The sequence below is a fragment of the Myotis daubentonii genome, chromosome 13 (assembly GCF_963259705.1).
Source record: "Myotis daubentonii chromosome 13, mMyoDau2.1, whole genome shotgun sequence".
NCBI lineage: Eukaryota > Metazoa > Chordata > Mammalia > Chiroptera > Vespertilionidae > Myotis > Myotis daubentonii.
In genome coordinates, this window is record NC_081852.1 from 44,628,325 (window position 1) to 44,654,299 (window position 25,975).

The 25,975-nt window shown below is 41.7% G+C and overlaps 1 protein-coding gene across 1 annotated transcript in view; it reads right to left on the reverse strand.

Moving 5' to 3' along the window:
• HPSE2 (heparanase 2 (inactive)) overlaps positions 1 to 24,379 on the reverse strand; it is a 533,452-nt gene extending 509,073 nt beyond the window's left edge. Inside the window, exons 1-2 of the mRNA XM_059661921.1 lie at positions 24,038 to 24,379; positions 20,999 to 21,156 (exon numbers count right to left, since the gene is read on the reverse strand). Coding sequence (XP_059517904.1) covers positions 20,999 to 21,156; positions 24,038 to 24,327 — 448 coding nt within the window. The 5' untranslated portion in view covers positions 24,328 to 24,379. The remainder of the gene's footprint in view (positions 1 to 20,998; positions 21,157 to 24,037) is intronic.
• Positions 24,380 to 25,975: the final 1,596 nt, after the last annotated feature.

Consider the following 25,975-nt stretch of genomic DNA (forward strand, 5'->3'; position numbering starts at 1 on the left):
AAAAGGTAAAGATACAAATTATGAACAACAAATACACATCTATCAACAAGTGAATCTAAAAATCAAGTGAATAAATAATCTGATAAACAGAATAAACTGGTGAATATAATAGAATCAGGGGCATAGAAAGAGAGTGGACTGGCTATTCTTGAGGGGGAAAGGGATGTGGTGGTGCGGGAAGAGACTGGACAAAAATCGTACACCTATGGATGAGGACAGTGAGGGGTGGGGGGGACTAAGGGCAAAGGGTGGGTGGGAACCGGGTAGAGGGGAGGTATAGGGGGAAAAAGAGGAACAACTGTAATAATCTCAACAATAAAGATTTAATTTTTTAAAAAAAAGAGATATACTATAAAGTACCTTTCAAAAAGTAGGTGCTCAGTAATCGTTTATTTCCTTCATTCAAAGAAATCAGGGCCACTGACACCAATCAGGAGGTTACTATTTTTGTAGAAGGCCTGGGATAGGACAGTAAAATTAAAACCAAATTGCAAATGAGAAATATCAAAGGCAGTTAACAAGGCAAAAAAGAGAGTTGGAATTGCATTGAAAAGATTCCATTATACTCATGAACTCAAGAGAAATGTACTTGTAGGGGAAAGGTTAGGTCTCAAAATAAGGGTGAACCTAGTCTATCTTAAGAAAAACTACACTTCTAGGCAAAATCCAAAAAGCGGAGAAAAGGAAAAGATATCCTTGAGGTAAAATATTTTAGGTCATTACACTTAAGTAAAAAAAAAAAATTACATACAGAAGGAAAAAGCAGTCTAGACAAAGAATAAAAGGGGGCATATATATAGTGACGGAAGATTTGATTTTGGATGGTAAACACAATGCAATATACAGAAGATGTATTATAGAATTGTACACTTGAAACCTTCATAATTTTATTAACCAATGTCATCCCAATAAATTTAATAAAAATTTAAATGGAAATTTAAAGAGGTAAACAGTAGTGAATTGCTTTATAAACAATCTTTTATAAAGAAAAGTACAGAGGGTGGGGAGAGAAGCAAGCCCTAATATATGGTGACAGAAGATCTGACTTTGGGTGGTGCAATATACAGGTCTTGTAACATAGAAACTCATACCTGAAACCTATATGTTCATGTTGACCAATGTTACCTCAATAAATTTAATTTAAAAAATATTTTTTAAAAAGAATCATACAATAGCCCAGCTGATGTGGCTCAGTGGCTGAGCATCAACCTATGAACCAAGAGGTCACAGTTCGATTTCCACTCAGGGCACATGCCCAGGGTGTGGGCTCCATCCCCAGTAGGGAGCATGCATGAGGCAGCCGATTAATGATTCTCTCTCATCATTGATGTTTCTATCTCTCTCTCCCCCTCTCCCTTCCTCTCTGAAATCAATAAAAATATATTTTAAAAAAAGAGAAAATAGAATCATTCCATTAAATAGAACACTTTAGCCACAGGCTCCATCCCTCTCTAGCCCAAGACCATGGTGTCCCATGACCAAAAGAAAGCATCCTATTTATTGAGTTTTGGCAAAGAGAAAAGGACTGCTTCCTTGGAGGTACCCCCCAATACACAACTTTGGTTTGAGAGAATACCTTACACAATGCCAGTCAATAGCCAGAGCCAATAAAAGAGGCTTAGGAGGTTTGTTTGTTTGTTTATTGCTCTGGTAATTTGAAGGAGGCTTTAGGAATCAAGTGCTATAGTCAAACTGCCTTCCAGGGGTGGGGTGAGGACCATTCGTTAGATATAAAATCTTGGCTCAGCTACTTATTAGCTTTATTGTATTACTAACAGACTTAATCTCTCTGAGCCTTAATTTCCTCTTTCCATTCATATTAAATATCCAGAATAGGCAAACCAAGAGAGACAGATGGTATATTAACAGTTGCCAGGTCGGGGGTAGGGGATAGTTTGGGGGAGATAACTAAGAGGTGCAAGGTTTCCTTTTGGAGTGATGAAAATGTTCTAAAGTGGAGAATGGTGATGGTTGCACAAATCTGTGAATATATTAAAAGCCACTGATGTGTATACTTTAAATGGTATATAAATTGTATGGAATATAAATTATAGCTCAATAATCCATTTAAAAAAGATTGAGTCAATGCTTATTGTCAATTTAATCTCACTTTTTTTATGCATGTAATTGATGAGAATCACCTGTACCCTTAATCTCAAAATTATAAAATCATTCTTAACACAGAGGAAACTTTAAGAAATATCAGCAATGGTCTAATAACCTAAACTCTTATAGACATTTACAACAATCAGAGATAATAACAAAAGTAAATTTGTCTGGTGACACCTATAAAGTCTTCCTCAGCTACTTCTGGTAAAGTTTACTGCTTCTTTCTCTATAATCTGTCTATTCATATTTCTACCATATCATTATCTATTTTATGTCATTGTTTCCCCACTAAATTGTGAGTTCTATCAAAGCAAAGACTATATTCCATTTGTTTTTATATCCTAAAGAGAGAAGATATTGCAATGTTAACAAAATACTATGTTAGCCCTAGCTGGTTTGGCTCAGTGAATAGAGCGTCAGCCTGTGGACTAAAGGGTCCCTGGTTCAATTTCAGTCAAGGGCATATGCCCGGGTTGCTGGCTCAATCCCCAGAGGGGGGTGTTCATGAGGCAGCCAATCAATGATTCTCTCTCATCACTGATGTTTCTATCTCTCTTTCCCTTTCCCTTTCTCTCTGAAACAAATAAAAATATATATTTTTTAAAAATACTATGTTATATAGCCAGTGCTTAACAAATGTTTACTGAAATATTTAACTGAAAATCTATGTTTTTCTTGTAATTTCTCATCTATCTGAATTCCTGTTTCAGCCTCCTTGAAGAAAAGGAGAAAAATTTTTAGAAAGCTGACCAATTTAGCAATTACAACCCATATCTCTACCTGACTAACAGATGAAAACACCTCAATAAGTGAAGTTATACTAGTTTTGCCAGTCTTAAAGTTCCGAGAGTTCTCAGGAATGGGACAATAATCTGAAAAAGGTTATTCGGTCCTAGGAAAATACTGAGAAGTGTATATAGCCAATCCATGATCCCTGCCATCATCACTAAAGTAAAATGGATGAGCCCCTCCCAGCTCCCCATCTTGCTGCTTACTGCCTTTCAGTAAACATTTTTCCCTTCTGGCTACCATAAGTACTAATATTAGTATCAAGTAGAAAAGCCTGCTACTCCAAGTATGGTCCCCAGAGCGGAGTATGGGCAAGACCGGGAAGTTTGTCAGAAATGCAGAATCTCATTTTTAACTAGATCCCCAGGTGATTCACATACACATTAAAGTTCAGGCGGCACTATAGTAGAGTTGGCTATGCCTAGGTTCTAGATCAGTGGTTCTCAACCTTGGCTGCACATTAGAATCACCTGGGAATCTTTTTAAAATCCTGATTTCTGGGCCTCATCCTCTGGAAATTCTGTTCCACAACATTAGTAACAAAGAAACAGAATTTCCGGAGGATGAGGCCCAGAAATCAGGATTTTAAAAAGATTCCCAGATGATTCTAATGTGCAGCCATGGTTGAGAACCACTGCTCTAGATTCTGTCTAGATCTTAACTCCACAACAGACCAGCAGAGGTACCTTACACAAATCATTTCACCCAGAAGTTCTTACCCTGGTGTGCATTTTAGAAAGACCTGGGGAGACTTTTTTTTATCTCAATGCCTCAGCTCAACCCCAGAGATTTGTTTAATTGGCATAGCACCCAATATTTGTTAAAGCTCTCCCACTGACTAACTTCTCTCAAATGGGACAATTAATAGTACCAGTCTCATGGGGTTGTGAGGGGAAAATCTGATCACCTTTGAAAAACTTTTGGCCCAGTACTTGGACCCAGTATAAATGCTCAGTAATTTGGTAGTTATTATTTTCATACCTAGAAACCTAGAAATGAATTATCCTACAGCAGGGGTGGAAAAAAAAAAAACAGGCTAAGATGTACTAGTCTGGTCCTATCCTACAGGTAAGGTGTCTGCCAAACTCAAGAGGAACAAAAGAAAGGACACAATCAAAGAACACATTATCCCAACGATTAGTTTTTCCTAGCTGCAAACTGTTGACTGAAGCTTCAAGGAAACTATACTGTGTCAGTTGAGGGGCAAAGCATCTCTGCAAGGTGTCAGAAAAAGCCAGTACCTTCATTTGGAATGTGTTGATGGAGGGTGGGGGAGCACTATTTCAGCAGTTCTGTAACACAGGAAATCCCCCTTACCACACCTTCCTGATTTACACTGATTTTTGATACACACCACATGTGTCCTCAACTCTTTTTTCCCTCCCCCCAAGTTTTCAATCGTTCTGGTCCACATTTAGGTGATGAAAACTTAAAACCTGTGGTTATAACTTCTATGAGAAATTTCATTTTGAAAGCTTGCTAAATTTCAACTTTATTGCCACGAGGAAAACAGAAGAAACAAAAGACCTCAGTCATCCACTAACACAAAAACCCCTAGTGAAGACATTTAATAAGTGTAAGTTTTCTGCTACAAGCTGTTGAAAATCCTGACCTTTGGGCTGGGGTGGCATTCATTTGCTTCTACAAATGTTCTATGAAACAATAGCACTTATTTTTCTAATGGTTTTAGGTTACATGTTTAGTTTCACCTATGGATTTTAACTTGGCTACGCCTGGCCTGTATGTAGCTCCTTTTGGATCTACACGTCAATGGATTTAACCTGAGTCTACTCTTCCAAGGGGATTCATAATGGCCCCGCAAATAAGTCCACAACCTGGTTTTCAACAACTGCAAGGAAATAAACACCCAGATGAAAACAAAATACCTATTAGGGCACTAATTGGTATGCAAAGATTTGTCTCACTATTGATTACAAACATTTTTTTTTAAAGTGTGCCTGGTTCAGTGACTATGTCACCAAAAAACCTCATGTTCTATTTCTAGCTTCTCTGCTTACCCACAATGGGCCTCCTGTGTGGTAGATGAACAGACTCCTCCTCCCTCCCACCGGATGCACTGTGACAGCTAATGAATGTCTGTGTTTAAAAGGCTTTGAAATTCTTAAAAGGGGGGATATCTGTAATATTCTCAACAATAAAGATAAATAATAATAATAAAATAAATTTTAAAAAGGCTTTGGAATTCTTTGTTGGAAATCTCTTCAGTGATAGTGCTCTCCCACCCAGTGCTCTCAAAGTCCCCTCCATCCCTTCTCTGGACTGGTTCTAGCCTCACCCTGGGAATGGATCCCAGGCTCAAGGGAATCTGGGACTCAGGTTCTAGATCTCCAAGAATGGCATTCTGTGGCCTGTGCAAGAGTTTGTCAATGAACAGCAGTTCAAGAAGATACAAGAATCTGGTACTAAACTGGACCCCAGCACACCCACAAACAAAATGGCCTCTCACAAAAACCCATTCTAGCTTCCCACAGAGCCCATTTCAGATTGGCCAACTACCACAGAGCAAGAGTACTATCTGGTGAGCCTGGCTAGAAGTTCTCAAAACTTCCTGGTACTGGCACAAGAACAGACATATTGACCAGTGGAACAGAACAGAGAACCCAGAAATTGACACAAACCATTATGCTCATTTATTATTTGGCAAAGGAGGCAAGAGCATACAATGGAGTCAAGACCATCTCTTCAATAAATGGAGTTGGGAAAACTGGACAGATACTTGCAAAAAAATGAAATTAGACCACCAATTTACACCATACACAAAAATAAACTCAAAATGGAAAAAGGACTTAAACGTAAAATGGGAAACCATAAAAATCTTAGAAGAAGCCATAGGCAGCAAAATAGCAGACATTTGTGATAGCAATATCATACCGATACAGTTCCTAGGGCAATGGAAACTAAGGAGAAAATAAACAAATGGGACTACATCAAAATAAAAAGCTTCTGCACAGCAAAAGAAAACATCAACAAAACAACAAGAAAGCCCACTGCATGGGAGAACATATTTGCCAATGTTATCACTGATAAGGGTTTAATCTCCAACATTTATAGGGAACTCATACAACTTAACAAAAGGAAGATAAACAATCCAATCAAAAAATGGGCAAAGGACCTAAATAGACACTTTTCAAAAGAGGACATTCAGAAAGCCAAGAGACATATGAAAACATGCTCAAAGTCACTAATCATCCGAGAGATGCAAATCAAAACAACAATGAGGTACCATCTCACACCTGTCAGAGTGGCTATCATCAACAAATCAACAAACCACAAGTGCTGGAGAGGATTCAGAGAAAAAGGGACTCTCTTTCACTGCTGGTGGGAATGCAGACTGGTACAGCCACTGTGGAAAACAGTATGGTGTTTCCTCAAAAAATTAAAAATGGAACTGCCGTTTGACCCAGTAATACCACTTCTAGGAATATATCCCAAGAAAACAGAAACACCAATCAGAAAGGATATAATGCACCCTTATGTTCACAGCAGCACAATTTACAATAGCTAAGATTTGGAAACAGCCTAAATGCCCATCAGCAGATGAGTGGATTAGAAAACTGTGGCACATCTACACAATGGAATACTACACTGCTATAAAAAAAAAAAAAAAGGAATTCTTACCTTTGCAACAGCATGGATGGAACTGGAGAGCATTATGCTAAGTGAAATAAGCCAGTCAGTGAAAGAAAAATACCACATGATCTTACTCATTTGTGAACAAAAATAGATACAGAGGCAAAGAAGCTCAAACAGACTGTCAAACTACAGTGGGAAGGCTGGGGAGGGTTGCGAGGGTAGGTAAGAGATCAACCGAAGGACTTGTATGCGTGCATATAAGCATAACCAATGAACATAAGACACGGGGGGAGTGGGAGGCCTGTGCCGGGGAGTAAGGGAGGCCAGGGGAAGGTCAATGGGGGGAAAAAGGAGACATGTGTACTACTATTTGTAATACTTTAAACAATAAAATAAAATTTTTTTAAAGAGAGTACTTTAGGGGGATGAGGGGACATTGGGGGAATAAGGACACATTTGTAATATCTTATTCAGTAAAGGGAAAAAAACAAAAAAAGAGTACTATCTGGTTCATTGCAGTGGAGTGAAAGGATTATTAGTTACGATACCTCATTTGAAAGTGTCAGGCTTTTAAAGGCAGAAGTATTGAGTTCTAATGCCAGCTCTGCCACTTAAAAGCCATGTTACTCTGAGCAACTTCTCTGAGTTTTTCTCATTTAGAAACCAGAAATTTCAAAATTTAAAATAAGACTATACACAGTTTCTGTACAGAATAGAGAGGTTTTTATAATCTTTTTTTTTTAATAATTTTTCTAAACATATTTTTATTGATTTTTTACAGAGAGGAAGGGAGAGAGATAGAGAGTCAGAAACATCAATGAGAGAGAAACATGGATCAGCCGCCTCCTGCACATCCCCCACCGGGGATGTGCCCGCAACCCAGGTACATGCCCTTGACCGGAATCGAACCTGGGACCTTTCAGTCCGCAGACCGACGCTCTATCCACTGAGCCAAACCGGTTTCGGCGAGGTTTTTATAATCTTTAAAAAATATTACAAATATAAAATGTAATTATTTTCTCCTGAAAACTAAGGAGCTATTAAAAAAATGACTACCTTGTGCCTTCTTTAGCCTGTTTCTAATAAATCATAAACCAGGTCTTTTTATAAATCTCTTCTTTGGCTCACTAGCATTCAAATTCACAAAGCAGCTTTAATAAGATGAATGGCATTCAAAGAGACTTAAGAAATCCTCAGCTAGGATTTCTTTCAAATCACACAGTGATATAGAATTTGAACAAAAAGTCAAAATGGTTTTAGTGTTACCTTGATTTTTAGATCCAATTGTTGATAGATATGTATTTATTGCCATTTTATTGTTCATATTTTCTTCTTCTTCTTCTTTTTCCCTTCTTAAAGAATACCCTTTAGCATTTCATTTAATACTGGTTTGGTGGTGATGAACTCCTTTAGATTTTTCTTGTTTGTGAAGCTCTTTATCTGACCTCAATTCTAAATGAGAGCTTTGCTGGGAAGAGTAATCTTGGTTGTAGGTTCTTGATATTCATCACTTTGAATATTTCTTGCCACTCCCTTCTGGCCTGCAAAGGTTCTGTTGAGAAATCAGCTGACAGTCATATGGGAGCTCCTTTGTAGGTAACTAACTGCTTTTCTCTTTCTGTTTTTAGGAGTCTCTCTTTTTTGTTAACCCTTGGTATTTTAATATTGATATGTCTTGGTGTGGGCTTCTTTGGGTTCCTCATTTGGAACTCTCTGTGCTTCCTGAACTTGTAAGTCCATTTTTTTCACCAGGTAGAAGTTTTCTGTCATTATTTCTTCAAATAGGTTTTCAGTTTCTTACTCTCTCTCTTCTCCTTCTGGCACACCCAAAATGTGAATGTTGGTATGCTTGAAGTTGTCCCAGAGGCTCCTTACACTATCTTCATATTTTTGGATTCTCTTTTCTTTTTGCTCTTCTGGTTGGGTGTTTTTTGCTTCCTCATATTCCAAATCACTGATTTAATACTTGTAATCCTCTACTCTACTGTTGAATCCCTGTAAATTATTCTTTATTTCAGTTAGTGTGTGCTTAATTTCTGCCTGGTCCTTTTCCACGTCTTTGACATTCTCATTAAGATCCTTGATAGTCTCACAAAGTCCCTTGAAGCTCTCATGAAGATCCTTAAGTAACCTTATAACCATGGTTTTGAATTTTGTGTCCAGTAGTTTGCTTAGTCTCATTTCTTTCATTTGAGATGTTTATCTCCACATTTTGGCTTCCCTGTGTTTGTTTCTACATATTAGATAGAGTTGCTATGTTTCTTGGAATTGGTATAATGGCCTTGTGTAGTAGGTGTCCTGTAGGGCCCAGTGACTCAGCCTCCCCAGTCACCAGAGCTGAGCACTCTAGGTGTGCCCCTGTGTGCACTGTGTGCACAGTCTTATAGTTGAGCTTTGATTGCTGTTGGCATCTCTGGGAGGAATTGACCTCCAGGCCAATTGGCTGTGAGGACCAGCTGTAACTACAGTGGAAGAGCAAGTGTGCAGAAAATACCCCTATGGAGCAGGACTTGCTTCAGTGGGGCTTTGGTGCTCACTGAGTCTGCCTCTTGAGTGTATTACTTTTGGAAGTATAGATTTGTAATTCGTTCTGGTCTGAAGCTGTCTACCAGGTGTACTGACTCTAGGGCAGGGGTGGGCAAACTTTTTGACTCGAGGGCCACAATGGGTTCTTAAACTGGACCGGAGGGCCGGAACAAAAGCATGGATGGAGTGTTTGTGTGAACTAATATAAATTCTAAGTAAACATCATTATATAAAAGGGTACAGTCTTTTTTTTTTTTTTTTTTAGTTTTATTCATTTCAAACGGGCCGGATCCAGCCCGCGGGCCGTAGTTTGCCTGCGGCTGCTCTAGGGCCTCCAGCGAGGTGCAGTCAGCTACTGCCTGGAGACATCCTGCAGGAGCTATTTGTATTGGGTTAGAGGTGCCCAGGGAAGGCCCAGCTGCGAAGCAAAACAGGCTGGTGCTAGTGCCGGGTCTTGGGCCTTTTATTGATAGGTTTGGGGCATGCTGTCACCAGCATGAGAGATTTTAGCAAAGTCTGAAGCTTGAACAAGACAGGCCATTCATATGAAAAAGCCACTGCAAACAGGTTGGGTGGGGCTGCAAATTGGATGGGGTGGGCGGGTCTCAGGGAATCACCAGGGCGGAGCAAACAGATATGGCTGCCAGTCAGCCTTGCAACTGGGGATGTCCCAGCCCAGGAATAATGTCCTCTCAGGTGCCCCTTTCAGGGAGAAAGCTGCCCCAGAGTTCCTGCCCCGATTCCAGACAATCCAGTTCCTCCGAGTATGTGTCTGGGTCTCCTAGAGCCACCACCTAGTGGCTGGCACTGGAGCTCAGAGGAAGCATGATCTTGTAAGTTTGTGTGCCAGTCCTTTAAAAGGAACCCCTGAGTCTCCAGCAGCCTCCATCATTCAGCTGGTTTTTACATCCCATAGTTGTAGTATGGGGGCTTCTCTTTCCAGCTCTGGGACCCTGGGCTGGGGGGCTGCTGTGGGGCTTGGACTCCTTGCTACTCACAAGCAGCTTCCACAGAGAGTATATCCCTCCCAATTAAAAAGATAGTACCCTAACCAGTTTTGCTCAGCAGATAGAGCATCGGCCTACAGACTGAAGGGTCCCAGGTTTGTTTCTGGTCAAGGGCATGTACCTTGGTTGCAGGCACATCCCCAGTAGGGGTGGTGCAGGAGGCAGCTGATCAATGTTTCTCTCTCATCGATGTTTCTAACTCTTTATCCCTCTCCCTTCCGCTCTGTAAAAAAATCAATAAAATATATTTTTTTAAAAATAGTACACATGGGTGTCGGACCAGCACGTTCAGTGCCTCCGCCCCTCCTATTGGTCTCAATGTGCTTTCTTCTTTACTTCTCAAGTTGTAGGACTTCCACTCATCCAGCTTTCAGGTGGTTCTGTATGAGGGTTGTTCTGTATTTTAGTTGTAATTTTGTTGTGGTTGTGGGAGGCGGTGAGTACAGGGGTTTACCTACTCCGCCATCTTGGTTCTCCCCTCTGTGGTTATTATTTCATTGTTGTACATAACTATTTGTGACCTGACTCACAAGTCCTTTGAATATTCTCATAGGAAGCCTATGCTTAATATAGGCCTTTTGAGTGCCTAATAGATGAATAAATGAAATAATGAATGAATCAAAGACTGAATCCCTCTCTTATCTAAGCATTGTAAAGAGAAGATTGGATTATAATCCTGGTCTGACCTTGAGCAAGTCACTTGTCTTTTCTGAGTCTCAGTTTCTTCAAACACACACACACACACACTTCTCATCAGATAGATTTATGAATTAAAGGGGGAAACAAAAGTCAAACATAGCAATTGCTCAACAAACAGTTGCTAGTAGTAGTAGTAGTAGTATTCACCCTTAAGGTCAGGTCAAGATTCTTCCTCCTAGACACCTATCCTGACTACTCTAGCTCTCACTTAATGCCCCTACTCTGAACTCCTTACTGCTTATACATCCTTTAATCTTTAAAAATATCCTATCTTGTTTTCATTTCTATTATTTCCTGCATGTCTTGTTTATCTGAGAAAATCTTTAATTCACAGAATTTTAAAATTAGATGCTACATGTGGACAATGTAGTAAATTCTCTTCATTTTACAGATCAGGCAGGCTTCAGGAGGGTGAACAGTTTCCCCAATTGCACATGGATAGTTAGGAAAAGGATTGAGACTAATACCAAAGTCTCCTTATGAAGCTCATAGCAAGTTTAATGAATGACATCACTGAGTCCCTCTTTCACACTACATTAGCAGGGCAAGCTACTTAGTCACTCTGTGTCCTCATTTCCCCCTCTGTCAAATGAGGAAAACAGTACTTTACTCAGAGGGTAAAAAGGATTAAATGTTTACACTGCTTAAAATAGTATTTGGCACATAATAAGCACTCTATAATGTTAGGTAATATTACTATATTATTACTACTATTAAGCTGCAAAAAAGCATCCATTCTTTCACAGTGTTTCAGAACAATGCCACAAGTCTGGGCAATCTACCTTTTCCCAGCTTTCCAGTCTCACCTTCCATCCTTCAAGGTGTTGTTGCCTTTCCAGGGTAAGTGAAAATAAGGTACTGTTTTAACCCTCAACTCCTTCATTATAAACATATAGATACAGATATGTACCTCTATCTTTTCTAAATATGCAGCTTATATTTTTCGTTCTTCACTCTTTGCCACACAAAAAGTAAAACACATGCATTAAAGCTTGTAAATAACATTCTTTTTTTGACTTATGTGTCTGTTCTATACAGTGTGGTGATGATGATTATCTCTATATGGATTTTATGTGCATCTCAATGCCTGTGCTTTTATCGTCAATTCCTAGAGACAAAAATTATCTTTTTAAGTCAAGCAAACATAAATTCTGGGGCACTTGGGCTAAACTGAATTGAGTATTCAGAGAAGAATTTCAGAAAAATTCAGAAAATGAGGGGGGATTACTGGAGATTGGCTTAGCAGAAGGCTTAATGAAAGAAAGGACTTAGGTAGAGCTTGAAGGACAAGAAAATAAATTTTAATACAAGACGGAAGATGAGTGTTCAAAGTGAAGGAACTAGACAGAGATTAGTCTAACTACAGTGGTGACACTAGAAACCACTGTGAAATTCTGTTGAAAATGTAAGACCAGAGCATTTTGATATTATAGTTCATGTTTTATTCCTCTTGGCAGCCCCAATATCTAGTACTAAGTTTGGATACAGTTTATAATCAAAAATGTTTACTGAATTAAGCAAAATAACCTTTTTCACTCTACTATAGTGAAGAAAATGGGACAGAATTGAATCCAACTCAATCGGACCACGAAATCAAAGGATAAAGTAGTTCAACAAGTATCTATGCCTTCTACAGCACTAACCACTAGTCTAGAAATGTTTTCACTTTGCCTACATCACCATGGACAAGAAATTAACACACCAAATTCTCTCATGCTCATCTACACTAATAAAAGAGAAAAATGGTAATTGGCGTACGATGATACCCTTTTCATTGGCTAATCAGGGCTATATGCAAATTAACTGCCAACTAAGATTGGCAGTTAACTGCCAACTAAGATTGGCAGTTAACTGCCAACTAAGATTGGCAGTTAACTGCCAACAAGATGACGGTTAATTTGCATATGTAGGCACAATGCAGGGAGGCAAAAGGGAAAGCAGGAAGAAGCCCCCTGCCACTGACAGTGATCAGAAACCCAGGGGGGAGCTAAGAGCTGGGGGGCAGGGCAAAGGGGGCCCTGGGGCCGCCTTTGCCCTGCCCCCCAGCCATGATCGGAGAATCAGGCGCCTTTTCCACCCTGGCCAGTGATAGCAGGAAGTAGGGGTGGAGCCAGCGATGGGAGCTGGGCACGGTCGAAGCTGGCAGTCCCGGGAGCTAGGGGTCCCTTGCCTGGGCCTAAAGCGAAGCCCACGATCGCGGGGCCGCTGCAGCTGTGGGTCCCCGCTGCCCGGGCCAGACGCCTAGGCCAGAGGCGTCAGGCCTGGGCAAGGGGCCGATCCTGCGATTGGAGGGTGATGGGGGTCAACGCCTGAGGGCTCCCAGTATGTGAGAGGGGGCAGGCTGGGCTGAGGGACAGTCCCCCCTGCACCACACCCAGTGCACAAATTTCGTGCACCGGGCCCCTAGTCTATATATATAAAAGCCTAAGCAACCATTATGACCGGATGACCGGTACGACCAAATGACCAGAACGACCGGTCAACCAGTCACTATGACATGCACTGACCACCAGGGGGCAGACGCTCAACACAGAGGCTGCCCCCTGGTGGTCAGTGCACTCCCACAGCCAACCTTCATGGCCCCTCCCCCACAACTGGCCAACCTTCCATGCCCCCCCCCCCGGCATCCTGTGGCCCCTCCCTCTCCCCAATCGGCCAGCCCCGCCCTTTGATCAGCACCCCCATAGGCCCTGATTGGTGGGGCCGCCCGGCCAACCTCCCAGGATTCCTCCCCCCAGCTGGCCAGCCCCCCAATAGGCCTGGATCGCCAGCCAGGCTAAGGGATCCCACCCATGCACAAATTTGTGCACTGGGCCTCTAGTATATTCATATTACCTGACTCTCTATCTCTCTCTTTTTTTTTTCTATCGCTCTCTCTCTTAGGTACTCCTCCCTCCTCTCTCCCCCTGTACCCTTCTCCTTCCTTTACCTTTCCGTCATAAACATACACACACATTACTCAGAGTTCCAATCCATTGCCTCATACACTGAGATAAATGAAAACTTGATTGAGATACTAAGAAGCACTGAAGTTAAGATTCCCTAACATCTAATCCAGTGGTTCCCGAACTTATTTGGCCTACCGCCCCCTTTCCAGAAAAAATATTACTCAGCGCCCCCTGGAAATTAATTTTGTTTAAATTTTAATAGCAATTAAACAGAAAGATATATGTATTAATGTTTCTACCTTTTTCGTAAAATATAGTAAAGAAAGGTGTAAATTAGAAACATTGAAGTTTGAAATTATGAAACTATTTATTGAACTCAGAATAGAAAGGGAATACAAAAAAAGTTAAAACAAATGCACCTGTGGCCATCACCGCCCCCCTGGATCGCTGCAGCGCCCACTTTGGGAATCACTGATCTAATCCATTTTGATGAAGGATTCTCAGAAGAGGCTCCTGACTCCAGGAGCCCAGACCATGTAACTGGCAGGCACAGAAAATTTTGAAAGAAGCTTCTTTTCCTCATGAGGTACCCATCTCAACAAGAGTGTTTGGGAGAACAGGAGAGAGAATTTAAATAACTTTGGCAAGAAAAATAATGATATTTGGTACTGGCAACAGTAGCACAATTTGTGTTGTACAGGTACACACAACTGTGTGAATTACCTTTGGCCTCAATGACCAGGTGATAATTATACAAATGTGGTTGAGACTGGAAGGTTTATTTACTGGACTTTTTCATTCACTCAAATTAATTAAGCCACTTCTATAAGCAATAGATCAGAGTATCCTGATCGCTATTACTTCAAGCATTATACAGATGGCCACAATGACTAAATTTTGATTAAATGACATGATGACTATATCTCTGTGAGATACATTCAATTCACAGGGGTACAGTGAGCTGCAGCTAGCACTCAGGACCTGGTTACCAAATTTCAAATATTACAGAAAATGAATCCTTTAATATAACATTAAATTGTATTAGACCCTAAAGTTACTGGCAGACAAATCATAAATACCAAATGATGAAGCTGGAATGGAAGCTTTTCTTGGGTTTAAAAATCTCCAGAAACTAACTTTGACTTACATTGCATAAGTGACAAGAGGTCAGTAGTATGTAATGTGACAACAGTACCTCACTGCTCAGGCTGAAAATGTCCTCCCCTTCTCCAATGGAGTAAAAGAATTTATGATGGCCTTTATTTTCCTATAGGGCCAATTCCATTTTACTACGCTTAAAATGCAAGGTTCTCATAATCTAATCTGGATTTACCCAACCAAACCTTCTTCTCAAACAGGTACTTTCTTGTTCTTTTTTAATTACATATTTTGGAGCTAACAGAAATATATTAGAACTTCTTAAAACTCAATTTAGACATAATTCTAGCAATATGAGCTTTTCTTAGTGTAATTTCTAACATGCACTTTATTTTTATAGATTTTTAAAATTATAAACATTTCTGAATTAACAAAAATGTGCAAATGAGTGTCTAAAAAATGTGACATGGTTCTAGCAACATGAATCAAGATAATTTCTAACATGCACCTACTATGAAGCCAAGGTTTAGGATTAGAGTTAATCAGGATTAAGATTAGGGTCAAGGTATGTGCTCAAACACATACTTAGGCTTTGGTTCGTGCTCTTTCCTTTTAGTTAAATGTCTTCTCTCCTTGTCTCTTCCTCCAAAATCTACCCATCTTTGAAAAGGCCTAATCTAGCCCTGACTGGTTTGGCTCAGTGGATAGGGCATTGGCCTGTGAACTCAAGGGTCCCGGGTTTGATTCTGGTCAAGCGCATGTACCTTGGCTGAGGGTATATACTCAGTGGGGAGTGTGCGGGAGGCAGCCTCTCTCATCGATGTTTCTAACTCTCTGTCCCTTTCCCTTCCTCACTGTATAAAATCAATAAAATATGTTTTAAAAAAAGAAAAGGCCTAACCTAACTCCCATCTAAGTCTGGCCAGTATTCATCTCTACTTTTCCTCTTATACCTGAAAAACTATTATGTTCTACTTTGCATTTTATTCTATATTCTCTTTGTGTTAATCTTCAGATTTATCAATATAAACTATTATCTCACTAAGTTATTAGTTCATTGACAGCAAGAACAATGTATTTTGAAGGGTCAAGTGAGATATTTTATAGTGTCCTTCAATCTGTTTTCTCAGATTTACAGAGAGTTGTGGATGTGGGGAAAAAATATCACAAAGGTGAAGTGCACTTCTGATCACATCATATTAGGAAATACCTGATATCAACATGACTTATTTGCTGGTGTTAACCTTGATCACTTTGCTAAAATAACGTATGTCATTTTCTCCACCATAAAGTTAGCATTTTCCCCTTTAAGACTCTCTTCTTTAGAAGCAAGTCATTAAATCCAGTCTACACTCAAAAGGAGAGAAGTCAATCATATCCTAGATGCAAAGTACCAGAGAATTTGAGGACATATTCTAAAACCACCACAATAAAAAATTATTTTTAATTGATTTTTTTTTCTTTCAGAGAGAGAGGGGAAGGGGTAGGGATATAGAGATAGAAACATCCATGAGAGAGGAACATCATCAATCAGCTGCCTCCTGCATGCCCCCTACTGGGGATGAGCCCATGTGACTGGGAATCAAACTGGCAATCTCTTGGTTCCTGGGTCCACGCTCAACCACTTAGCCACACCAGCCGGGCTCCTCTTCTTATTTTAACACAGATTAGTGAATCTTACCTATAGCAGTTTTTTACTGTTGGGTTCTAATGATGATTTAGGACAGCATTTTTTATTTGATATTCTGCCATTCCTTATTCAGCATGAAACTAAACACAAAGTAGATAATCAATAAATATTTGTTCTTTTTAAATAAATAAATACTTGTTAAGTATAATTGAATTTCAAGAAACATTTAGGTGAGGTAAAATGAGATAATGGAAGGTGGATACGTTCAAGGTAAATATGTATTTTGGCAGTTGTGCTATTCTTATGTCATATGTCTTTATTAATGGAATGGAGATAGAAAGAAAAAGAATTAATTACCTCACCTCTACTAAAACTAGGAGAAGTTCCTGGAGAAAAGAACAATAATAATAGTTGTATAGTGCCTTAGAGTTTACAAAGTGTACTCACACTGATCATTCAGAATTTCAAAAGCTCTCTGAAGAGAAAATCTTCAGGAAATAAAGACAAAAAATAATAAACTTGTGAAAGGCACTATTAAATCAGGAATTGAAAAGTTAGACATAGCAACTACATAAGACTAACAAGGAAAAGTAAAAGCACAGAAGAAACAGATACAATAAAAAAAATAGTGTGAGTCCAGTGCAAGGTTTTAAACCAAGTGGTAAGGTTGATTTAATACAGTGCATGAAACCAAGACAACTTAGACTACCAAAGATAAAGAGTACATGGCTAAGAAAATGAATGATGTCATTAAACTAAGCATTAAAAGCAGACTTCATGGGAACATGCATTGAAGATAAAAAATGAATAGAATCTTCATGTTTGTATTCATTCTTTTCTTCGTTGGTCACCTCCATTTTCCCAGTGCCTTTAACAGTGCTCTTTACCTTTTATGTATCCAAAAATATTTGCGGAAGGTTTACTATGTGTCATACATTATGCTAGACATTTGGGGATACACAATAATTAGATATGATCCCTTCCTATAAAGAATGTGCATTCTTTCTTTTTTTTAATCCTCACCCAAGGATATGTTTTTATTGATTGTTTGAGAGAGAGAGAGAGAGAGAGAGAGAGAGAGAGAGAGAGAGAGAGAGAGAAACATCAATGTGAGAAATATCCATCAGTCACCTCCCACACACGCCCTGACTGTGGATCAAACCTGCAACCTAGGCGTGTGCCCCAACCAGGAATGAACCCACCACCTTTTTTGTGTGTGTACGGGATGTTGCTTCAGCCAATGGAGCCACTTGGAAAGTTAAAACAAACAAATACTTGTGTGAAAAGTGAAAAAGCAAAAGAAAGTAGAGAGGGCCAAAAGAACAGCATAAAGAGTAAAAGCTACAATGGTCCAGAGGAAGGAAAGATGGTTATGGTATGCCTTGTTCAGGAAAGGCTTTATGGAAATAAGGGGCATTTGCAATTGGCCTTCAGGAATTGGGCAGGGTAGGGGGTGAGATTTGAACAAAGCCAAGAGAAAGGGATTCAAAGCAGAGATATACCAGCTGAACATAGGTATGGGGTTTAGACAGTGCTTTAAGAAGACAGTGAAATTAAGTAGGGTTGTAATAAAAGGTATATCAAAACACAAGTTACAAAAGGTAAGCTGAGACTGAAATGTAAAAGGCCTTGAATGCCAAGTTGAGGAGTTTAAACATTTCTGTAAGCAATCCAAAAATAATCATTTTTTAGCAGAAAAGTGACATGATATACCTGAAACTAATACAATATTGTTATGTCAACTGTAATTGGAAATAATGTTTTTAAAGGAAACATGATGAATGTGATATTTTAGAAATATTAAGCTGGTTTCTGATGTGCATAATAAATGGTATACAACTTGATTAAAGGTATGGCTATGGCAGCAAAGAGGCAGGTATATAAAGAAAGCACCTAGAATATGTAACAAAGAAGGGCAGATTGGAGCAAAATAAACTTATGAACAAAAGATTAACCCAAATTTCTTTGTTGAGAGCAAGAAAAGCATAACATCACAGAACAGAGAGAAAGTTAGGCAAAGGGTAAGATTCCAAGGTATGAAGAACAATCCAATTTTTATTTCCTCCATCATCACCATGTTTCTATAAAATTTAAGTTGCCTAAGCATAGAGTATATTAAAGGAGTAACCAAAGAAGTTCCAAAAGTGATAAACAATGGCTGTAGAAAGAGAAAACACAGTTGCATTAAAGTACTTAAAATTATTTGGAAAATAGAAGCCACATGAGTCTATTATTTTACAATATGTTTAAGTCAGTATATCTTTTTTTTAATAAGGTGCTTATGCCTAAGTGCCTATTATAGGGCCATTTACTAAGAAGACCTAATTATTTTAAGATGAAAATTGTCACTGAATGAAAAGTAACAACTGAAGTATAATTTTTCAAAATTGCTGAGACTATACATAAAACAATTTTGCCTTGAATTCTGCAATGCAACATGCAACAACGAAGACAACATGGTGGCTTGAGGATATGTAAGCATCAAAGGGCAGAAATAGGGCATTCCCACTCTCTTTAACTCTGCTAAGGACTCAAATACTGATATAGTTCAGAGCATCTTATTACCAAGAGACATAAATCAAAGAAGTTCAGCTAGGAGCAATAAAACAGATTAGTGTCTGGAAGAACTGACTTTAAAGAAAGTTTTAAAAGAATTAAATCCAGGTAGGCTAGGTAAAAAACAGCTATGACAAAACCTCTTTTTTTGAAGGTGATATGCCAAGGACAGAAATTATTTTGAAGGTAGACACCTAAAAAATACAAAATGAATAATTATAAATATTTATGGAATATGCATAAAGGAAAATCTCAGGATAAATTTGCTGGCAAAAACCTATGGGACAGAAAAACTCTCTCCCATAGAAGTGGTGAAAACTGTATTCCTACAGATATTGAATGCCAGGTTGGACAAAACAAGGAAAGGATTCCATATGAAATGATCTTGTACTAGCCGGCCCCTGAAATGGTGGGAGGATTGAAGATGATCTCTTAGATCTTTTCCAATTCTGATTTTTTTTAATTCTATGAAGTTTTATGGGGCACAGTCTTTTGCCAATTTCTTTTCTCCCCATGGTGCCCACTTTCTCCTTTTACAAAGGAAAACAAATTGTATCCTTCATTTGAAAATGGTCTCATGTTCTCAATGAATCAGTAATATAATCCTAGGTACAAGTTTTGGAGAAAAGGCCAATTCCTGGGGCTCTTACAAGTTTTACTACAAACTAAAGAGGAAATATTTCAAATGGATTCAAAAAAGAGCTATTTCATCAGGAAAGCATTAATATTTTCCCTCCTTATGTCTGATCACAAGAGCTGACAGTGACCCTGCGAGCTATAAGGCCCTGGGTCAAATTACCAACAGAGCTGCTGTTCAGGATTTTATGCTGAATGACAGCAAAATCTACTTGCAATCTAATTTTTATGGCAATGACATTTACCTTGGAAAAGATATAGCCTTAAACACCTACACACTTTGGCAGATGTTATAAAAGAGGAAGTCCTATTCACACTTCAAACTCAAGAAGTCTCAACCTAGTTCTCTTTCTCCATTCTGGCACTTTAAAAAAAAAGTTTCTCAGCCACCCTTGAAATAAATCCAGTACCTCTCCACAATTCCCATTCAGTGAAAGCCCCAGAAAATAAAACAGCATTTCCTCGTTTTGCTGATTTATAAGGACAAGGTGTAACAAAATCCAGGGAGCTCTGAGAAACTGTCCCTGAACCCTTTAAAAATAAAACTGTAACTCACTTATGAGAAGGAACAGCAGGGCAGAGATAGCCCTCCAAAAATGGACACTGATGCTCTTCTATCTTCTCTAAACAGCCTCAGTGGCTGAGGACCCACCAATTCCCATCTTGCCTGTCTGAAAAAAAGTATGTCCCTTTACCCACACAGGAAGTTCATAGATATTAACACCAAACTCCCTAAACAAAAATTTTAAATACCATTTTCATTTTTCCCTACTGAAAATGAGACTGTTCAAACCTAAAAAGATTGGTCCACCTCACACGGGAATAGGATCTGGAATTTTCAAAGCCAGACGCTTAACTCATCTGATCCTGGCAGGAAAGAAGGCTGGCATTCATAATCCAATTTTAATTTTCTTTTTTAATGTGACTCTGAGATTAGGCAGTCTGAAGGAGAACCGACTGTGGAGATTTTCAAACCTTCCCTAACAAGGGACCAATCTAAAAGGGATTATTTCAGAAAACTTTAGGTTTCAAAAAAAGGCTGGATTCTCACCTCAGGAAAACAAGAAATAAAAACAATAGCCACTTTTTTTTCTAGAATTTTAGCAATGAAATGTGAACCTGACCTTTAATAGCCTATGAACCCGCCTGTATTTTCTCAAGAAACCCACTGCATCTTCTCCCCACTGGACAAGCCTTCCGAAAGTTTGGGCTACAGTTCATGGCCTTGGGGTTGAGCAGCCCCGCGGAAGGCAAGCAGCTGGGACCTGGACTACCTGAAAGCCCTTTCTGCGTAATCACGTCAGGAGCCACACTCCGGCGTGCCCTCGCCGGCAGCTACCGGCTTTTCAGGAGAGCTTCTACCAGGCTCTCCTCCAAATCTACCTCTACCCACCCCATCCACACACAGCTCGCTCCCACTTTCCCAACTTCCCCCACCCCGCAAGAATGGGAAGCAAGTTTCTCACCATCCTCATAGTTTTTGAGATAGTAATCAGGGCCGGGGCCCCCGCGGCTTTTCGCCGGGTTCCTCAGGTTCTGGAACTGCAGGAAGTCAGTCCTTTTGCCCCCGAAGCGCAGAAAGGCCGGCGAAAGTCCCCGGGCCAGGGTCACCAGACGCTTGGAGCTGCGGGTAGAGAAAGAGAGAGGAAAGGATCCCATGGGAAGGCGGGAGGCCGCGAGCACCCAGCAAGGCCCTCTTTCCACTCTGCAAGCGACCTGGCCCAGGCTCAGAGGCTCGGTGTCCACCACAGCCCGCGGACTGCACGGGCTCCTGGCAGCTCCGCGGCCTCTAGCGTGCGCCTCTTGCCCTTGCCCTTGGCCCAAGCCTACCTTTTGCGCCCAGCTGGCCACGGACCCCTCCCTCGGACACCCCGAAGCTGCTCGCCAAAGGTAGTTATTTCCAAAGGACTAGATTGTGTTCGCTAAGTGTGTGTAAAGGGGGGAGGGGGGGCACCTCTGAGAACACGGGGCTAAGGCGCAGTTGTCCGGCTTTGCTGCTGCCGGGAAAGCGCTCCTGAAGGAGAGGCGCGGCGCGCGTGCCGCGGGGCTCGGGTTTTTGCCAAACTTCTGCTGAGCCCCGGGATCTGCCTCCTCGGCCCCAGGGGCACCGCAACCTCAGTAGAGAAAGTTAAACTCATCTTCTTTCTCCTCCTTTCTCTCAGACCGGGCACCTGAGGTCAAATTGATTCTGACTTTGTTTTTAATGCCTAAATTGATTTTGCCTTTCCACTACTTTATAGCAACCGCATCCACCTCCCAAATCCCAGGTCGAGAGAGATTCCCGGGGTAAATCCTTGCCTTTCGGTGAATACCTCCACCCCTGCTTTGCACAGGAAAGGCAATATTTCTTTGACCCTACAGTAATTCAGAGTGATCTCAGGAAGGTATCATTCTTCTCCCCTCCTCCCAGTGGGGCTCCATCTTTTTTCCTTTCCACTTGGAGCCGTTTAGAAGCGATGGGGAAAGTTTGCCGAAAGTTGGAACCTGCGCGTCGGAGGAGCACCAGAACAATAGCATTTACCTCTATTTAGGTTCAGAATTTCCATAGTTTCTGTTTTTTGTGTTTTAAATACAAGCGCTGTACTTCGGAAATAGGTGAGAAAGAGCAATTATAGATGCTCTTACTACTATACGTTATTTTTAACACTTTTATGGTTCAGGTTCTGAAATCCAAACCCAAATGGAGAAAGTAAAGAGTATCATAATGGGACAGATACGAGAGAGGGGACCGGGGATTCTGCTTAGGGACTTTCTGAGAAGTCTTGACCGCCCGGGACAGTCCGGCGGCGGCGACCTCTAGGACTGCGTTCCAGGGAAGCGCGGTCGGACACCGCGTGGCCCTCCGCCGGCAGACCAGTCCGACCTGCGGAATCGGCATTCCCAGCAACCGTCCGTCCGGAAGCCGGCACAGCCAATGCAAATACGCCCGCCACGGCTTCTTCCCCCAGTGCCGCCTTCTAAAATCTTTTTTGTGGCAAGCATTTGGCGCAAACAGGATGGTTTTTTTTTTTTTTTAAGAGAATCCTGAAGGAGTCTGCGCAGCTGGATAAGTGCAATGCAAGTGGGGCGTGTATCTCGGCAAACCCCGGTTGCCCCCCACCTGGGGACAAGCTCAGAGACACGTTCTGCTGCATGAAGAGCTTCCAAGGAGGACGCCAGGCGGCGCGGAGATGTTCCCGCCCTCCCAGCGGAGACCGGGCAGCAGCTGAAGCGGCCTCGGAGGCGGCGGCGACAGCCACTCAGTCCTCACGCCAGGCTTGCTCCATGTGGAAGGAGCGCCCCATGTTGCGCCTCCCGCTACCTGCCGAGTCCGCTGACCCGGCAGAGTCCTGGAGACCCAGAGGGCTGAGGGGCGGGCGCACACGAGAAGCAAAACTCGAATTTCGCGAGGAGTCAAAGATACTCACGAAAGAAGCGCAGCGGTCGCGGCCTCGGGGCGGAGAAAGGAGACTAAAAGCGCTCAAGACTCTTTGGGTGAGCCCACTGCTGAGGCTCCAATTTGGAGGGCTTTTTAAAAACTCAGCACTTGGATTCAGCGCTACAGATGATCTGTTTATTTCTTTTTCTTTACACTGCAACTCTGTCCCTGACGGGAAGGGATCGTGGTTGCCTAACTGCTGAACATTAACAACCGGCGAGAGGGATTCCAAGCCCGAGAGTAAGGGGGTCTGTGAACACAGCCTCCGGGTTTGCGAATCCGCCAGTGCCGTGTTCAGACTTCTGAAACATCCCCGGAGTATTTCTAGAACCCTTTCCGCTCTCCTTATATACGCTATGATCAGAGCGAGGATTTTTTTTTTCTTTAAAGAAAAACTAAACTATGCAGTTACCGCAGGAGATTTGAGGAGGAGGGACTGGGGGGCCCTTCAGTCTATAAAAAGTATCTTACAAAGTCCTCAAGTCTGGAGATGAGAGTGGAGGGTATAAAATAAAAATTTAAAAATATGACCCACTTGTCTATCACTCAAGCCTCTGCTTAAATTCATTTTCTGTCTGGGAGTTGGAGAGAACTGAAAAAACTATCTTTCCATGGAAAATTCCATTTTCGTGCTATTCCCCGCTTGAACACTCACAGACACACACGCAGACACGCACTCTCTCACACACATACATACATACATACATACATACATACATTCCTCTCGGGTCTTTGTTGCTGGAGACCTTTTCTTCACTTTTGTAACTGTCCTGAACCTCGTCTCTTTTTCAGAAGGAGACGGGTAGACTAATTACAGATATATGTAAGCACAACATTTCTTCAGTCATAACTGATAAGTTTCTGAAATGCCTTCTGCATTGCAAACATGTGCATCTTAATAGAAAACATTGCTTTTCTCAATCACCAGTTACAGACTCTCAGCAAATATTCCAGGAGGAGGAAAACCTCATTTCTTTCAGAGAAATCCGCTTGGCTTATTTTCTTCTTCTTTCCCCTTGGAATGGGAGATAGGAGGGGTGGGGGGTTGTTACTTTAAAAAAATGATCCATGGAAGCCCCTGCCTTACCTTAAGAAATCGAGCCAGCCATCATGAATGATGGACGGATCCAGCTGCAGAGAGAGGAAGTTCTCATTGACTGTCCTGATTGGGTTCTTGGTGCTCACATCAAGTAGAATCAGGGTCTTTTCCTTCAAACCTGGAGCTCTGTCTACAGGCAAGGGTCTCCTGTCTCCAGCTTGGGAGGAAAGGAAGAGATGGAGCAACAGAGCCAAGAAGAGAGCCACCGGGGCTAGGCACGAGGGGGGGCGGGAGTTGCTGGAGGGCATGGCTTCAGGGAAGGCACAGAGCACCCTCATTAAATCCCTCTGATTTAAACCTCTCTTCCTACAGGGTCTCGCTGGTGACTAATTGTCCTTATCTAAAGTGTGTGTCTGTCTGCTTTTCCCCCCCTTTTTCCCTTCCTCTCCCCCCCCCTTGCTCTCTCTCTCTCTCTCTTTTTTTTTTCCTTTTTTTTTTTCTTCTGTGTTTTGGTGCTTGGTGGAGCGAACTCACGCCCCTAGCCAGCCTTCTCAGCAACTCTTGCCAAGAGTACTCGTTCACCAGCACCGCCCCTTTAAGAGATTTCGACTGCAGACATTTTTTAACTTTTTAAAGGTAAGGGGGTGGTTGGGGGAGAGGCGGGAAGTAGGAGGGAGGGGTGGCGTTGTACCCTCCAGATTTAACCCTCTAGGGTCAGGAAGTGGAGGAAGAGATCCAAGCAGTACTGTTTTAAGTTTTGAGTACAGGGTGGGATGTCTTTTTTTTACTTCCCTCCCTGTGAGGTTCTGGGGAAGGCTGGTCTAGCTACAACCCAAACAGGACAGCCCAGCGCCAGCCCTAGGCACAATGGAGTAAAAGGTCCACCCCAGCCTGTGCCTGTTGGTCTTTACAGCATCAGCTATTCTGCCTACTCTGGGCCCTTCCCTTTGGATTGAAGCAGGAGAGCAAGGATGTTAGTTAAGTAGCAGATGGTCCTGATTCCTGCAGCGACTGATTCCTGCCAAAGTATGGAGTGCAGACGAAGACTCCATGGACACAAGTCAGGACCTCTGCAACACATTGGGTATCCACCCAGAAGCATCCTCTGACCTAGGTGGGGCAAAGAGTGGCCAGAAGTAATATACAGAGTGACCAGGTCAAAGAGCTTCTCTGTGTGTAGGGACACGCGGATCCAGGCTGCGTGTGGCTCGGTTCTGCCTGCAACCAAAGTGAAATGTTTTGGGGGCTTCAATTTACGCTGACTTAGACCAAGTCAAAGCAACCTGGTCTGTGTTTGGATAGTCTGGGCAGCAATGCACCCATCTCATCTGAACCACTGCTTGTCCACTCTACTCCAATGCACAAACAGAGGTGCCCCTCCAGCCCTTCCTCAAGGTCAACCTTGGGCTTACCTCTGCTGTGGGGAAGTGAGCCTTTATGGTGCCAGAGAGGAACAGAATGACACCGTTGAGTTTTCAAACTCAACCTGAAGTCACCTAGAGTCCACCCACAAGTATCCCCCTAGATGTACAAGAACAGCCTGGAACCCACATGGTGCACCCCCTGTCCTGGCTCAAGTGGAGACCCACAGCACCTATCGGCTCTAACCTTGGGTCTCAAACCAAAGTGCAGAAGAAAAGCCAGGCCCAATTTGTGCAGTCAGACCATTAGTCCCCACTTTTGGCTTATTTCTGGGACAAAATGGGCCTTCTACTTGGCAGATGAATGACTTTGTGCAGCAGAGGTATGCATGAGTGTCCCAAGGCCTCTGATATCAAACAGGCAAAACTCTAAAATGCAGATCAAAGGTTTTCCCCAAGGGTAGTCTCAGAACCCACAAACACTGAAATTGCAACCTGTCTCCCTTTCCCTTCCCACCAATGGGATTAAGGAATCTGGAAAGAGCTAGCATAGATAGCCTTCAAATGAAGTTTCCTGAGGAGCTTTTACTAAACCAAGCAACCAGGAAGTCCAAAGGTTAGGTTG